Source organism: Phocoena sinus, chromosome X (genome assembly GCF_008692025.1).
Source record: "Phocoena sinus isolate mPhoSin1 chromosome X, mPhoSin1.pri, whole genome shotgun sequence".
Lineage (NCBI taxonomy): Eukaryota > Metazoa > Chordata > Mammalia > Artiodactyla > Phocoenidae > Phocoena > Phocoena sinus.
Genome location: NC_045784.1, coordinates 95,273,258 through 95,291,942, shown reverse-complemented (window position 1 = coordinate 95,291,942; position 18,685 = coordinate 95,273,258). Strand labels below are relative to the sequence as shown.

Sequence of the window (18,685 nt, the reverse complement as noted above, 5' to 3'; positions counted from 1 at the left end):
TGTGCTAGAATATTCATGTAAGGAATTAACCATTTAACAAGGAGTTAAGTGTGATTTGGTGGTTATCCTAAACCTTTCTCCATGTAATCTTTTACTGGAAAACACTATAGCTACTGCTGTTTATAAACCTCTGATTTTTAACACCATGCTTGTCCGAAAATCCCCAACAGGTACCGTTCTTTGACAGACCCTTAAATACCATTAGAACATTACATAGGATCAGCACTACTATGTTTTAGATGCCATTCCTATAAATGCTTGATCCTACAAACTTCACCATATAATGCGATGGTCACATCTTTCTCTTGAACAAGAGACATACTAGATATTTTGAAGTCAAGTCAAAGAGAGTAGGAAATGAATGTGTGCATGACAATGTTTCCTAGACCCAATACCTAACCAAGATGAGAAAAGAATACTAAGTTACAGAAGTGCATTTATCATTTACGGATAGCCAACTGTTTTTCAGGCAGAGGATACATGAATGTATAGTTCCTCCTCAACTACACTTAAGAGTTCCTCCAGAGCAGGAATCATGTCTTGAGTCCTGCTGATATAAAAAGTAGATTCTTATCATGCACTTATGTTTAAAAAAAAAAAACTAAGAGAACAAATAAATGGGCTTGAGCCATTTAGGAAGTAAAGCTGAGAGTACCTGGTGACCAATCATATATAAAGGATTGGAGCTGTAAGAGTTAAAGCCTGGAAGACTGACTAAATGGTGACACCATTAACAGAGATAAGGATCTCAGAAGGATGAAAAGGAGAAATATGATTTTAGTTTGGGGCATATCAAGTTTAGGGTGCTTAAGAGAATTAACAGAGTGACATGACCTATAAGCAACTGGAAATACCATGCAGAAGCTCAAATCACAGTTGGGGGATGGATAGGGGAGTCAATAGTAGAAACCCTGGGAGTGATGAAAATACCAAGAAAAAATATACAAGGAGGACCAAAAATAGAGCCCCAAACACAAACACTTACAGAGAAAACAAAGGAGCTGGTAAGTAAGTTGCAAACAGGTAACCGACTGGGAGTTTCTCCACAGGGGTTTTATGAGTAGTGATCAGTATGCTTTTAAATAGCAATGTAAAAACTGAAATAGGTTACATACCCATGGCTACCATACAATCCAAATTTTTTGGAATAGTCCCCTGATTTCAAATATACAGTCCTCCTGTCCCCATAAATGATGGAAACATACTGGAATTCAGTGTTCCAATTACAACTCCCAGACCATCTTTTGGATACTTCAGTAGCGTAACTCCTTTTTTTTTTCCCCCCCGGGTACGCGGGCCTCTCACTGTTGTGGCCTCTCCCGTTGCGGAGCCCAGGCTCCGGACGCACAGGCTCAGCAGCCATGGCTCACGGGCCCAGCCGCTCGGTGGCATGTGGGATCTTCCCGGACTGGGCCACGAACCCTTGTCCCCTGCATCGGCAGGTGGACTCTCAACCACTGCGCCACCAGGGAAGCCCAGTGTCAACTCCTTTTTCACATTATGCTCTGAACTCAGTTTCCTCATCTGCAAAATGCAACAACAGTAACTATTTCATAGAGTTATACTGTAAAGATTGAGTTCATTTGTGTAAAATGTTTCAAACAGTACATGATACACACTAAGCAGGCAAGGGTGTTAACTGTTACTGTTATTTTTCATCCCCACTCCCCCATAAAAATACGGTACTAATTGTTCAGCAGAAAACTGATCACCACACAGCTATCAGGACCACCGTGTCCAAATCTTTCCCAAAAATACAATTTCAAGTAATCTGGACATACATCCCATTTCTCAGACCACATGAAGAATTTTGGTCATCTCTGATAATTTCCTATTTTTAATAAATCACAGGGATTAAGTGCTTATACTGTAATAAAGAACCAAGAAAAATATCTACATTACTGCTAGTCATTCCTGACATCCTTAGTCTTGGAAAATTTCCTCAAATTATCAAAGTGGTATACATTTTTATATTGCCCTTTGTGTCCACATGATTTGCCTTTAAAAGCATACAAAGCAATGCTCTAATACAGGTTCTTGGTGTCTAGAATCACTTGATAATACTTTTTTTTTTTTTTTTTTTTTTTTTGCGGTACGCGGGCCTCTCACCGCTGCGGCCTCTCCCGTCGCGGAGCACAGGCTCCGGACGCGCAGGCCCAGCGGCCATGGCTCACGGGCCCAGCCGCTCCGCGGCACGTGGGATCCTCCCGGACCGGGGCACGAACCCGCGTCCCCTGCATCGGCAGGCGGACTCTCAACCACTGCGCCACCAGGGAAGCCCGATAATACTTTTTGAGATGACTACTTTTCAATGTTACAGAACCGTGCGTCCAGTTCATCAGTTGTACTATCTTACCTAACACCAAATCCTACTCTTCCCTTCCAAATTATAAGCACGTAGTCATCTAAAATCCTTACTTCCCAAGCATACTATAACTTCACATCACTTTTCACCTACTCCAACATCAATCAACTTTCTATTACCTGTCCACCTTTGCACATACCAATGATGTGAATTTCTCAAAATACTAAACTTTCTCTTTCACTTCCTCATCCCTGGATATCTAAATACCTCTCAACAGAAAACTGCTACATAAACTGCACTGCACTTATACACTGATTTCAAACATCTGAAGCCCTGTCAGGTAATGAAACTAAACAAATTTTATTGGGTAAATATTTCAAATAGAATTTTGATTACCCTGAATTTTTCCTTAAGGACCAATTAGAAATACCCTTCTAATTGGGCAATTAATTTATCCTAGCCTCTTTCCTCGTCTGTAAAATGAATGGTTTGCACTAGGTATTTTATTTAAAATTCTCTACCAATTCCCAAAATCTACAATTCTTTGTCTTAAAGCCTTTATTTGTTCAATCTAGTATCAATGCTATACCGTGGCATTTTGCTAGATTCCAAAAACTCAGGAATCACCGGTTTCTAAGTCCCAGCTAAGGCTGCAATACACCAAAGGAAAACCCAATTTAGTGAACTGTGAAATTCCTTCTAAAATAATTAAACTTCTGGAAATGAAGAAAATCTCCCTTGGAAGGGATTAAAGTAACTAAAATAAATACTAGGCAAACAAATATAAAGAAACAAAAAGCTTACAACATATATTATGGTATGGTAGAAAGAGCGCAGGACTGGGAGTCAAGAAGTTGCTTCTAGTGGCAGCTCTGCCAAAGGCTATTATTTTAGACAAGTTTTAACCTCTGGCCTTCCTCATCTGTGAAATGAAGGGATTGGACTACATGATCTTGAGGATTCCTGCCAAATCAAAATGGTTCTAAGATATCCTTTGCTTTTTAAACCCCACAAGTGATATAAAATTTTACAAAGGTATAGTCAAGAGATGTCACTACACACAACTGACAGCACTGGCTTAAGCCTCTGCTAAATGAAATAATGCAATCTGGGTTATGTGCTCTTGTGGGAAAGAAGCAGAGGATTTGGGGCCCTATGCTGCTCTTTAGTTGTCTAATGTTTGAGTAGACCCTTTCATTTGTTTCTGATTCTCTATGGTTAATCCTTCATGACATAAGATAATTAAAGACTGAGTGATCAACATAAATTTTAAGCCACATTTTTTCTCAAACTAGAGAAACATATTTAAAAGAGAGGCCAGAAAAGTGAGATTCTCTCTATGGATTTGAATAGGGCCTTTCCTACAGCATTAGGTTAACATTAATATACAATTATGATTATGGTGCTATGAATTCTCAACTGTGTATATTACTCACTTTTTAGGTTATTCTCAGCAAAATTTAATCCAAGTTGGTATCCTCCTGCTACCCGGAGTACTCCTCAGCCACCACCTTCTACCATTAGTAAGAATTTATTTTAATATTAGCCTAAGTAAAACATAATCAGGAAAATAAATCTACAGAAACATTATATAATGCATCCCAAGTAAAATGTTTAGAATATTCAACATTTTGGGATAATGCAATCAAAAATGAATCTTTATAGTGAATGCTCTACGTTTATGGATGAATTATATCTAAACTTTCTACCAGAAAACTATCAATACTTATGGATAATCTAGTTTATTTTATAGATCTTGAAACCACTTACCATAATCAGAATTTCATAAAGTATCTATTTTGAGTTATGTGAATTTTAAAACCATATCTTTAGGCCATTACACACATCAGATCATTTATTCATTTGTAAAACTAACTTTATAAGGGCATAAATTCCTCTATGATGCTACAGTAAATGTTTCCACACCACTGTGGGGGGGGGGTCCTTAAAAAATAACAGCAAGTCCTATTGGCACAAGTGCTTTTTGATTTACTCTTCTCAAACCAGTAAAGCTTTGACATTGGGCAAGTTTATTTTTGTCACTTTCTATTCATATTTTACAGGAAAACAGTGAACACATCCACTCCACTCTATTATTCAGGATAACAGTAGTTTCTCGAAGTACAACAGATCAACTGACTTGATAGTTAATCTTTTTAAGGTAATTATTGAGCTTTTTATTTCACAGAACACAATCCATCATTTTTGTTTTTTTTTTTTAATTTGGTTCCTTGGATTATGAAGCTAAAGATTCTGACTCAAATTTTTTTTACAAGTTTGTTACTGTTTCATTTTTTACTCTAATATCAAATTAACTACATTTGAGGTTTTTGTCAAAGTTTTCATATTTAATTCATTTTTTTCATGATTCCAAATCCATTTGGGATTCTAGAATAAAACGTGTGAATGCTCACTACATATTTCTTTTACTAAAACATGAAGAATAGGGAAAAATCTAATAAATTTGTGAAATTGCAATTAGAATCTGGACCCAAATGCTAACATTCACACCATAAAATTTCCTATACATTCTACAGATGTAGGAGACTTATTAATTTATATTATTCTACAAATATATACTCTATATTTAATTTGATTTAACCACATTCCATAAGTTGAATTTGAGGGGTGTTTTTAAAGCTTTGAGAGTTTAGTGTTTATTTTTGTAATCCAACAACTTTATCCAAAAATGCAGAAAATTTTTCTGGCTGGCCAGGAGGAAAACATTTCAGTGTTGAAAAGTCCATTGACTGTAACAGCCCAGGAAGCATGCTAAAACAAAAGAAGAAAAATATTAGGTAATATGGGAGAAAATTCCATAATTCAATGCTGCCCACTTGATGACTGAATCTAACTTCCAAGAATATTGTGATGGTTCTCAACCTATATATGTGAATTTCAATGTATTTTAGTATTATAGGTATACACAATAATAATAAAATAATACAAAGCGCATTACATGTCAATAGCAATTCAACAATTTATCTTTTACATCAACTGAAATATTTCAGAAATGTTATTTCATGAAAGATGTGGTCACATGGCTTTGGAACACTTCTCATGACTGGGCAGATATAACTTGAAGCAAACTCAATTTATGAAAACAGAATAAATGAAACCAAAAGTAACAGCTGCAAGACAAGAACAATAAGCTGGGGAGACTACTAGACCATGCATGAAGATTGTGAAATAATTTTTGCTAGTAATTTACTACCATAAATCCATATATAACTAAGCAACATACAATCGCTATGCACGTTGGAAATAAGGTTCAGACCTACAACATAAAACTATTACTTCAGAAATTTAATTAAACCAGCCACTTAAATTAGAACAGACAATCATCCAGCCTACATTTGGGGCAAATAAATGATATACCTAAAATAAAAATACAACCAATTATTGATTCTCCTTATGGCATCCACGTGTGCAACTTTCTTGAAATTAATACAAGAAAAAAAGAATTCTAAAACTGAAAAAAATTAATAAATTGGAGATTTGTACAGCTCCTTTTTCAGCCTGAGTAGAGAGTCAGGATGTGTCTATGAAATCAATGCTTTCCCCTTTTTAATGTACTAACATAAAAATCGAAGCTGATTTAATGTTTAGAATGAAAATACTCATCAAAAGTGTCTGAAAAAATTGACTTGCATAAACCAAGGAAGATGAACATTGATTCCTCTTCAAAAATGGTATTAACCCCTAACAATCTCAACTACCTAAGGACAGATATGCCCATTATCTGAAGCCCACATAATTCTGATTATCTAGCTTCTCCCCTGACTCACAATATTTTAAGAATGGCTTCTATATTACAAAGCCACCCTGACACTCCCTCTCCTCCATCATTATAGGGATTAGGACACCAACCATTGCTCCTGGAAAAATCAATGAATCTGACTCCTCTCAATGAGAATAGGAAACTGTTTTTGTTCACTGATGATGCCAAGTACCTAGAATAATGCCTGGCACACAGTATGTGCCCAATAAATAATGAATAAACAAGTATTTACTGAGTGCCTAAGACACAGAAGCAGTAAAATTAAAAGAAACGCTTATGTTCTAACCAGTTTTTTCTAAGGTTTATTTTCAAATTAATTTCAATTTATTATAACATAAGAAACATGCATTTTGTAATACTTCTATGAGGTCTTTTCTTTTTAAAACATCAAATTAGGATAGCTTTTAAAGTCCAACAATTGGGAATTACTGACCTGACCCTTTGGCAAGCTTCTAGTGTCTGAAGAAAAATTAATAGAAAACCAGCAATTTTCTTCATCCTTCTATTGTGATGTTGATCAGTTCTTGCTGAATTCTAATATACTTCTAGAAAATAATACTCCTTACCATAAAGCAATTCCTCTGCTTAAAATACTCCCATGGCTTCTTATTAAACACAGAATAAAATCAGAACTCTTCTGTGAACTATCCCCACCCAGCTTCATCTTCATACTACATTCTCTCCCTTGCTTACTGTACTCCTGCCACACTAACCCTCTGTTCCTCAAACACACCAAACTCCAAGCTCATTCCCAACTTAGGGCCTTTGCAATTGCTGCTGTTCCTTCTGCCTCTAGAGCTTCACATGACTGGCTCTTCCTGGTTATTCAGGTCTCAGCTCAAATGTCATATACCCAGTTATGCCTTCCCCGACGATTCTAATTAGTCTTCACCCCAGCTATCACATCACCCTGTCCTATTTTCTTCATAACACATTTCACCATATGAAATTATCTCGACTGCTTATTTATGAACTGTTTACTGTCTATCTCCCACCACTAGAACATAAGCACCATGAAAGCAGGGACTTTACGTCATGTTTAGCACTGTTATCCAAAGCACCAAAAACAATGCCTGCCATGTATTAGATATAGTTGAATGAATGAATAAATTTAATTTAGGGATTCCAGTGGATTTACTGAAGGCAAAACCTTAATTAAAAATAAGCAAATGCCTTCCTTAAATAATGAAAAATAATGAACACAAAAGTTTATATTCTCAGAGACCTGCACACCCAGATGAATACACACAGATACGTGCACACACACACATTCAGATATTCACGTGCAATGAAATAAGCATAGATACTGAAAGAAATATGACACAGATATCACAAAGTAGAAGACAAATGAGCAGGTTTTACAGGTGAGAAAATCAAAATGTTTGCTAAGTGGGAGAAGGTAAGAGATCAAAGATACAGGCGGGTTAGGCAGGTGGGTAAGAATAGCTAGGAAGGAATTAAGAGGTCAAATAGTCAGTCTCTAGTATACCTGCAGGTACAGTAAAAGAGATGCCCGTCTTTGTGTAGCTGCTTTGCCAATTCCAGCTGATGATTGTTCATCAACTTTTCATTTATAACCACTATGAGTGGCTTTCTTTCTTCCAGAGTCTCCAAACAGCTTCCTGCACCTACAAAAATATACCAAATTTGTTAACACAGTTTAAAAGAAAGTTACAGTGATTCACCAGGCCTTATAACTAGAACTCAAAAGATGAAAAATGTAGTTGGCAACACTACAAATCAAGCCTTTTAATTATACATCCAAAATGACAAAAAACAGTTATGAGTGGTCTCTAGTGTTACAAACCTGACTTGAAAAACACATTCTTTATCACTGCCAACAATATCAGTGCTTTGCAACTTGCCCTCCAGTAGTATGCCCTGGGCATGGGCCTTGAATCCAAATAAGATTCAGGTTCAACATACTGTACATGAAGCCATACTGCACTTCTATTCAAACACAAGTAAAAAAGCAAGCCTTCAGTAGTGACAAGCACCAATAAAGGAAAACTTTGACCACTCCTTATGAGTCTGCTTGTCAAGAGTCAAGGATAAATCTCCACAAACATGCATATATACAATATTTGGGTCAATTCAACTTTTAACTCTAAACTCATTTAGATAGTTTAAATGGGAGCGAGGAGACTGCTAAGTGAGCAGACAAATCCTTTTTGGGTAGACGATACCAGCACCAGACTGTTATCTGTCTGCCGCTTACTGACTGGACAAATTACTTAACCTTTTAATAGAAATGTAAAAAATCTTCCAAAGCCAAATTCTCAATGACCAATCCGACCAATTAGCTGGCTGAACGTTCCTGCAGACCTAAGCCCAGATACTAATTCCCACTGACAACTCTTGACACATGTCATTGGATAACTTATTTTGCCTGTGTTTAGGGTTTCCGTAAACCCTAAAGTTTACAGTTCTGTAAACTGTAAAGCTGGCCTTCAGTGATTGATTTCCCATTTTTCTATCACCCAGAATTATAAATTCTCTCCAATAATGTTCCCGACTGCTATATTGCAATCAGTATTTTATTCAAAATGGCTACCGGTGAGTTACCCTAGTGATTTTATTTTACATCAGAAAGGTTCGAGTTTCTGTTCTTATTTGTTGTCTATCAAAAACCAAACCGAACAGTTCTACAGCACTTTACCGGCGTGACTAATAACAAGATCTGCTTTCTGAAGGTCTTCTTTCAATGAATCCTTGTATCTGTAAACATCCAGAATAAATGACTCCGTGCTGAATGGTTCAGGTACCACCTTTCCTCTACCTATTTGTAGGACAAGTCGGTTGTAACCGAGGCTCTGGATTATCTGAAACGGGAAAAAAGAAAAAGCGGGCCTTTTAAACAGGCTACTGTAAAAACAGTAATATCGACAACAAACCACCCAATCGGAGCACGAGCTGCCGAATAAATAGTCGAACTGGAGCCCGTTAGTTTTTCAAATGGCTCCTTTCCCCCCCCGTCCCAGGCCTCGACTTGGCACCTCACTAGCCCTAAGGGATCTAAACGCCCCAGCTCATCCCGTAGTGACAGAAATGGCCCAGCAAGAACTTGGAGACCAACGCAAAGACTCTGAAAAAGGCGTCGCAAACTAGGGAGGGAGAGCAAGGAACAGCGTCGCCGTAGCACACGGCTGGGGCTGCGCGAACCACGAGCCCTAAGGAGAGGGCGCGCTCGGGGGATGCCGCGCCGCGCGTGGACGCCGGCCGCGAGGGTGCCTGAGCCGGAGGTAAGGCATGGCGGCCTCGGCCCGAGCGCGGCGGGGCAGGGCCGGGGCAGGGCGCCGAGCGGACCGGCCGGGTCGGGCAAGGCAGAGCCCGACGGAGCGCGTCGACCGCGCGGCCCCAAGGGGCCAGCGAGGCGGGCACAGGCACGGGCCCGGGAGGCGGGCCGGAGCCCCGGCTCGGAGAGGCGGAGCCGCTGGAAGGAGAGGCTAAGCCGGAGGATGGAGAAGCGGAGAATCCGCGGAGAAAATCCGGGAGAAAGGAGGAGCCGGAGAAAGGACGGGGAGGAGCGGCCCGGCAAGACCGTAGGGAACAGGAAGAGGAGGCGGAAGACCCTAAGCACCGGGGGAGTTGGAGAAAGGCCCAGTCAGGCGCGGAGAGGAGCCGGCTGATGGGCGGCGGCACCAGAGATTGAGCTGCCAGGGATTCTTCCCGAGTGCAACAGTCAGGCAAGGTTACCGAGGTTAGCGGTCAGGCTGGTGGCGGCGAGCGGCGAGCTCAGCGCGGGGAGCCCAGCCGCCGCTCGCCCGCCTCCCGCTCGCCTCCCGCTCGCCTTCCCCACTCACTTGCAAACTGTCGGGCGCCGACACACATGCAATAAGGTCGTCAAAGCTGGTGGTCCCTACAGTAACAAACACGCACTTCATCGCGCGTGACCCACAACCACGAATATCAAGGCCCGGACGTGACGTAGCAGACACCACGTGGACGCCGCAACCGCGCTAGGTGCGGGAGGCGGAAGTCGGGCGTGGCCGCCAGGGGGCAGCAGCCACCTGAACTGTGTTGCCGGGGATGAGTTGGGAGCAAAGAATGCTCCTGGCCTATGTGCGGGGCACTGTTGTAAGCCCTTTGCGTGTAGAAGCTCATGGGACCCTCACAGTTAAGAAGGTGGGCAATTGACAAATTTATTTTTTTCAAAAGTGGGGTTTAAAAAATAATCATGAAGCCTCACACCCTTGTGTTTGCATCCTTGCTCGGGTACCACAGCTCTTTTAATGATATAGAAGTTTGGGATTCTTTAGCCAAGATACATTTGAGAGATGGTTTTACTTCAAGTCTGTTGAGGGCATCTGAAAAAAAAGTGCCTTTTAAAAATCGCTCATTAGCCTGGGCTCTTCTTCCAACTGTGGTTCTCAAGAAACCAGAGCCCTACAGAGTCTTGGAAGCTGCAGAGAAACAGTAAGCTCCATTAGCAAGCATTGTGTGTAAAATAGAGGCTTTTTTTAAACATCTTTATTGGAGTATAATTGCTTTACAATGGTGTGTCAGCCTCAGCCTTACAACAAAATAAATCAGTTATACATATGTTTCCATACCTCTTCCCTCCTGCGTCTCCCTCCCTCCCACCCTCCCTATCCCACCCCTCTAGGTGGTCACAAAGCCCCGAGCTGATCTCCCTGTGCTATGTGGCTGCTTCCCACTAGCTATTGATTTTACGTTTGGTAGTGTATATATGTCCATGCCACTCTCTCACTTTGTCACAGCTTACCCTTCTTCTCCCCATATCCTCAAGTCCATTCTCTAAGAAAAAAAAAAAAGAGGCTTTAAGGCCTGAAGCCTACTCTCTGTCATTGAACCCATCCATTGAACCATTTAAAACGTAGAATTACCATAAATTTAAATTATAATAAAATGTAAAATTATACATTAGCATGAATAAATACCACATATATATTATACTTAGGCAATCAGGTACGGGAGAGGCGATTTCTCAAGACTCCTCTTCTTTGTCCTACCACCATTACTAAGATCATTGCCTGCTTTATCTCATTCTAATGTTTTCTGTATTTCCTACTTAAAATTTCAGTTTAGCTAATATGGATGTTTTGCTCTGCCTGGTTAAATACAGAAGGGAAGGTATGAGAAGAAACTCTTAACACGAGAAGGATTAGAGGTGAATTAAGCCTAGAACATGGGCTAAAAAAACCTATTAAGCCTATTTCTAACAAGACTGTTTCTCTAAATCTTGTAGCTTGAGTACATGTCTTTTTGAGGGGTGGTATGCTCTACCCCTTTCTTGATACCAAATTTCATGAATTAATAAAACTAGTTTCATAATAACAATAAATGTAGAAAGATCATGGTTAAATAATAAAATATAAGCATATTTTCTGCCCAATAAGAGGAATAAAGTATGAATATTTATTGGAATATAAAGACAAAAAATATTCCAAAATATTCTGTAATTCAGAAAGATCTTGTGTCTATGGTATCTTTTCCTGTATCTGGAAGATATAAATTAAAGGAGCACTGTTCTGATGAGCTCATAGAGAGAATAAGCACATACAGAAATTGAATAGTCTTAAATTTCCAGAAAATAAGAAAATTGAATATCTAATGAAACTGAGCCCTGCTAAAACAGTTTCCTTAGGGAGTTAATGATTAATCTCTCTATTCAAAACTTTTTTCCCTTTCTTGTGCCCTCTGACCTCAATCCTATGCTAACTGAACACTAACCAACCAGAGTCAGGTGACTAAAATTGCTGTTGTTGTAGATATCATCATTACCTTAAAAACTCAGGCTGTTTCTCCAGGGCAAGATGAGCTCACAGACCCCTGAGCCATGGACCACATGGCCAGAGAATCCTAAACCAGAGACATCTTGACTCATGAAATCATGCTTAAGAAATGTCACAAGACAATGATTAATTCCAGTTTCTTTGTTCTTCCCCTTCAAAACATCTCCAACTCAGAGACCAAGATGGAGTGAATCTGAGACTTGTATCCCACTCCCTTGCTCTGTGCCCTGCAAATAAACCCTTACTTTGCTGCAAACTCCCACTGTCAGAGTTTGGCTTTCTGTGGCATGGGCACACAAGCCCTTGCTTGGTTACATTAATACTTTAAATGTTCTAGACTTTACTAAAACATCTTCTTGCAGAAATTGATCCAGAAACGATTTAAGAACCCAAGATTACATAATTGATATAAAATTTTGGTAATTAAGTCTTTTCTCTGTTTTGTCAGTGTTAAGTATGCATTTTATTTTACTGGGTGTGTTTTCCCTAAACTTACACAGGCTTACTTATAAAATAAGTTAACATTATTTCTAAAAATGTTTATGATTATGAAAAATGTAAATTTCTTTTCAACTACATTAAATCAGCATTCTGACAAACTTTATTTCAATAGTAACTATGCTTCCTGGTGTGCCAGCTTGAAGATAATTTCCAGGATCTTTAAGCACCTTTTAAAAAAGTGTGTACTGGGCTTATTGGTGGCGCAGTGGTTGAGAGTCCGCCTGCCGGTGCAGGGGACACGGATTCGTGCCCTGGTGCGGAAGGATCCCACGTGCCCAGCCGCTCGGAATCCCACGTGCCGCGGAGCGGCTGGGCCCGTGAGCCATGGCCGCTGGGCCTGCGCGTCCGGAGCCTGTGCTCCGCAACGAGGGAGGCCGCAGTAGTGAGAGGCCCGCGTACTGCAAAAAAAAAAAAAAAAAAAAAAAAAAAAATGTTAAGAGTACTGCGTCAGTTTAGATGAGGTTGTTTCCTTTATTTAGTAATTAATGCTTCCACCTACGATTTGAAAGATTATTCTTTACCTTACATGTAATCTGCCTAAATAGCAAAGATTCTGTGTCTTACAAGAATAATCTTCTGTCACTTAAGTTGTCTTTTTGTGTCCCTGATTATTTAAGGGGAAAATACCCATAGAACGCAACTCTTCACTTACATTGTGTTACATTGTGTAACATTGTGTTACATGTGTAACATTGTGTTACATTGTGTAACATTGTGTTACATTGTATTTTTTTAATGCATTATTTGTACTTGGATTAAATAGGAAGGGAAGCATTGTTTCTCAGTCACTCATGATCCTACCTAATCAAGTGACCAGATCTCCTCTGACAACCCTTAATTTTGTCTTCCCAAAATCAGTTCCTAAATTTAGGACACATAAAATAAAATTTTCAGAATATATTACATACATAAAACTAAAACCTTTATGTGTAAAACCTCTAAGACTTCTCAGAGGGCCTTTGGAATCACAAAGATTTGCACTGCCACTTTACAAAAAAAGATACTGGAAATAATTAGGTTTGTTTAATTTGTTACTATAGTAAAGTTGCATGGGAAAAGTTGTCAGATCGGAAGGGACATTCAGCCTTTCCTAAATTACGTTTGTTTGGTAAAATATTAGTATAAAAATTTCAGAAATTGCATGCTTTACGGGAAGTCCCCAGCAATTTGTCAGTGCCCTCCATGATGGATGTGCCCTCCATGATACTGTTTTACCTTCAGGAATAACCCTCATCAAAACTCCTATGAAATAGTTAAATACTGGACTCCAATACGGCTCCTCTATTTTGATAGAATTGGCAATAGTAATAAATTAACCACAGCCATTAAATCTCTTAATGTTCTTGTTTTACTCTAAAGCTTACCCGAAGATTCTACTACAGGCTAGAATTTGTATCTTCAACAAAGAAGAACAATCTCAGAGCCTCATGGAAAAGGACTGTACCAGGTACTTCACATGATTGCCACTTCAAAGAATAGACTTCTGAGTTGACATCACTTAGATAACTTTCAGACGGCACCAGTGGACTGAGGCAAGATTTCCAGGACTCTTTCTAATCCAATGAAAGGCTCAGAACACTACAGAGTCAGATAACCAGGAAGGATGTACTAGGCAATGCCCAGCCTTCTGTAAGCTACCCAGTAATCCTTTTCTTCCCCCCCCCCTTTCAAAATCTTTCAGTTTTTCATGACATATGAAACCCAGGTTTTCTGACATGCATTTTAGAAGAAATATCGTATATACTTGCCCAATAAAATAAACACGGAGCTATTGCTGAGAATCTAAAGTAAATATGGAAAATAAAGTAGCATTAGTTATCCTTATGATTAGGGTGGTTTCATATTGGTTTTATATAAATGAGGATCTATTTTATTTTTTAAATAATTCAGAATGAAATTGTGATGAATGTTTGCCATATTAATTTATTCATATTCTTTTTATATTTTTCTGTTTCTGCTCTTGCTGTTTCCTCTCCCTCCCCATCAATATGGTTAGCTAATCCTTCAAGATTCAGCAGAGGTGCAAGTTCCTCCAGGAAGCCCTTCTCTGACCCTTGTAAGGTATGTGCATTATGTGCAAATATTGTTCTTTGCCTACCTCTGTCATAATTCTTGATGTTTAAATTACCTGTATACTTTTTTCTTCCTCTGGAACATAAAATCCTGAAAGAGTGGAGACCGTGTCTAACTCATCTCTGAATTCCCAGAATTTAGTGCTGTCCCTGGAACCTAGGGACATAAAATAAATGTTTATTGAACTAAAGAAGAGTTACATTATTAGGTACCATGCTAGGCCCTGTGGGGAATACGACAATAAATAAAACATAGTGCCTTTTCTATCTCAAGAATATATGGTTTTGTTCATAAGCTGATCAAAGTTTTGTGGACTTATTTTTTTTAATTAATTTTATTTATTTATTTATTTATTTTTGGCTGTGTTGGGTCTTCATTGTTGCGCACGGGCTTTCTCTAGTTGCAGTGAGCGGGGGCTACTCTTCGTTGCAGTGCACGGGCTTCTCATTGCAGTGGCTTCTCTTGTTGTGGATCACGGGCTCTAAGTGTGGGGGCTTTAGTAGTTGTGGCATGCGGGCTCAGTAGTTGTGGCTCACAGGCTCTAGAGCGCAGGCTTAGTAGTTGTGGCGCATGGGCTTAGTTGCTTCGCGACATGTGGGATCTTCCTGGACCAGGGATCGAACCCGTGTCCCCTGCATTGGCAGGTGGATTCTTAACCACTGCACCACGAGGGAGGTCCTGTGAACTTTTAGAATTAAGAAACCATGGAATTCATTGGTTTTATTTTATGGACAGGAAACAGAGATTCAAATAGATTGTGATTTTTTTCCCAAGATAATAATAGCAGAGGGTTGAATCCAACCCTCCAGATGCTTGTCAAGGCATATACTATGCTGACCTATCCTTTAATGATGAGCCTACAGTATTGGTATCTATATTATAGTATAAAGTAATAACAGCAATATGACTTTTAAAGTCTGAAAAATCAGAAATGTTTCTTCTTAATCTTTTAAACACAGCACGTTATAGAATCCTTGAGCTGCCTAACTATTGTGTTTAGATTTATTTCTTTAATTTTTCATCATTCATCAAAAGTTTCTATATATCCTTTATTATTAAAGTAAATGTCTTTTATCAAAGCTGAGAAGTTGCATATTATAAAACATTTGTTTTTAATCTCGGCTTTGTGGATCCATTGTGTTCTTGAAGAGTTGCCAGAACTTGACTCTCCCTTTCCTCCTCCCCCTTCCAAATATTATTGATGGTAATTGTCTTACTGTTAGGGACACAAAAATAATTATTTCTTGCCTACACTGGACAAATCAAAATTTTACTATAATAGAGTCAATTTTTGGAGAACCATAAAGAAAATTGTTTAATTTTAAAGAGCTAGCAGAATATGCTACTGCAAAGTATGGCACTTTGAAATAAGAATTATTTTGAGCTGAAAGCAATTGAGAAGAAGCAGATACAAGAAAAACTCTCTGCCCTACCCTTATTTGCCTAAAAGTAGTAGTTGTAAGGGTATGTACCTCCCCTCTGTACCAGGAAGGACAGAAGTTAACCACCAGAGACAGCTCTAGACCCTTACAGCCTGGAATCAGCATCAGAGGAACCTACATAACAAACTTTACTAACTAGCTCTTATGATCCGTTAGTTCCCCCATATATTTACCTTCTCCCAATTTGCCACCCCAAAAACTCAAAGTCCATTTCCTTTGTCTTGTCAGCCCTCTAAGACTTTTTTGTTATTTTCAGCTGCTGCATTAGGTCAAGCTCTAACCACCCCTTTCAGTTACTCATCATTGAGTGCATGTAGCGTATGCCTGATGCACATGTTAGTAAACTTCTGTTTGTTGTTCTCTTGTTAATCTGTCTTTTGTCAGTCCAATTTACAAGGCCCCACCTGGGGAAGGGTAGAGGGACAAAAAAGATTTTTTTTCCTCCTCTACAGTTTACTAATAGATATTTTTCTTTCAACCATGTTTAAAAGATTCCAACTAGGTTTCCTAGTTTCTTCAAGATCCTAGTGAGTAGAATGAAATAATTCATTTACCCAAGAGTGTGCAAGAGAGCTGATAAAATCAAGATTCAAAAGGATACCTAAAAAAAGATATGAAAGAAAATATGAAGAAGCAGAAACAATGAGTTCAAATAAATCAGATCAGGGTCTTTGGCTTAGGTTAAAAAAACACAAGTGTAAAATTGAGGTTTTAATGAATTGTAATGAATGAGAGTTGGCTGTACCACTACTTGAGTTATCACAGGCAGGGAAAAAAGCTAATTTTTATTGAACTCTCCTAATGTGACAAGCAATGTGGTAGACAAATTACATGTCTGATCTCTTTTTATCAGACTGAAATTGAAAGATTTTTACAAATCCTATCTGTACATGAAATTGCTGCTTATAAAAAATTATACTACAAATCATATCAAAACTACAATATTACTTAAATAATTAAAATGAACCTTTGTGATTTTTACCTCACATTCCTTCCTAGGCTACAAAGACAAAGATCAAAGACCATGAAATGCTCTTTTAAGTCACCTAAATGAAGCATTTAATTCTATTATTTTGACTATAAGACTAAGTTATACATCTTATTACCAAGTATTTTTGGAAGAAGGAAAAGACATTTATGTGATCCTAATTATATGAGTATATGCCTCCTGTATGGATCAGTGATGTTAATTAAGCCCCTGTTTCGTAAACTTATCATAATCAGCTTAACTACAAATGATAAAATGTTTGATTAAAGGAGACTATACTGAATGAAACATAATACCAGACATTGTTTAGAATCCATTATATGATAGAGGGCTAGTACTCAGATGAGACAAAAGATATTAAGACTTGGATGTTTTTCAAGAACTCAAGTTTTCAAAAAGGTCTGAGTTGTTTTATTTTGTTTTTACTTAATTCTCTATCTAATTTTTGCTAACTTATAGCAAAAACTACAGAATATAACATTCCATTCTTTATAAATATCAGAGGTATGGACAGATCACTTAATAAAAACAAATTAATTCAAAAATATTCATTGAGCACTTACTATGTACAAGTCCCTCTGCTACACACAGACTAGACAGCTTAGAATCTAATGAAAACACACAAGCCTGCAAATATGTTGTGATAAAGTGCAATAAAAAACTGAGCAATGCAAGAGAGAATAACAGGAGGGGTGGGGTGGCGTGGGAACTGACTTTAGATTCAATGGTCAAAGAAAGCTTCTCTGGGGAAGTGACATTTAAGCTGAGGCTTGAAAGATAAGGAGCCAACCAGGAGAAGACTGAGGGAATAGCCTTCCAAGCAAAGTGAATAGACTGGACAGGTCATCAGGAAAGGTGCTTTTCTTGTTTGAAAAGAGAAATGAAAAATGACAGTGTAGGTAGAGCATAATAGGCAAAGGAATCGGTGGCATGCAATGAGATTAGAGAGTTAAACAAGCCCTATAGGTCATAGCAACGATTTTTATTTGTATCCCTCAAGAATTGAGTAAGTGCAAATGTGCCAATATATGTAAGAGGATTTTTACCTATCATAAAAACTGTGCTTTCTAGATTAGAATATGCCCACAATGCATCTTAGATGAATTAAGCTAAGCATAAAAATGTATTGTTCATGGGAATAACTCACTTTTAAAGTAAAATTTTAATTTTATTAAATTGATACCATGTACATATTTTTTTTTTAAATAGTACAGTAAAAAACAATAGTTCTCTGTCCTATCCCTCTCCGTTCCTGATTCTCACTCCAAAGGACAATAACTTTAAACAATTTTAGCTATTCCCTATAATATTTACTACCATGTTTCTGTGTATCGATAACATGCTTATATTGCTATGTCAACTGAAAAAAAACCACACAACCTGAAAGTTGCAAGTTATGTTTTATTCTGGGATGTTATTGAGGACTATAGCCTGGGAAACAGCCTCTCAGATAGCTCTGAGGAACTGTTCCAAAGAGGTAAGGGAGGAGCCAGGATATATAGCAGTTTTTGCTAAAAGCAAAAAAACATGTAGTTGAATATCAAAAGTTACTGATAATCACAAAAAAACAGACATCTCAAGGTAATGAATTTAGTGCTTTTCTATGTATGGGAAGATGCAAGAGTCTGGGCTCATCAAAATTATTCCTTTGATATGCATCTTAACTATTCGGGGCCAGTATCCTGCTTTTCTCCATTCTCAGTTCCCCTCAGGGTGCACCGTTGGGGGGGCTGCAGTGGCTGATGGTTTGATGGCTGCAACACCCTTTGTTTACTGAAATGGCAGGCAACATTCATTTTCCACAGCTATTTCTTGATTTTTCAGCTTTTTAGATAATAT

At 38.4% G+C, this 18,685-nt stretch overlaps 1 protein-coding gene across 1 annotated transcript in view; it reads right to left on the bottom strand.

The window, feature by feature from the left end:
- Window positions 1-10,028, bottom strand: part of ALG13 (ALG13 UDP-N-acetylglucosaminyltransferase subunit) — a 75,685-nt gene extending 65,657 nt beyond the window's left edge. The window contains 3 exon segments of the mRNA XM_032618959.1: window positions 7,576-7,714; window positions 8,746-8,908; window positions 9,890-10,028. Of these exon segments, the coding sequence (XP_032474850.1) occupies window positions 7,576-7,714; window positions 8,746-8,908; window positions 9,890-9,970 (383 nt within the window). The 5' untranslated portion in view covers window positions 9,971-10,028.
- Between the last annotated feature and the right edge of the window lie 8,657 nt (window positions 10,029-18,685).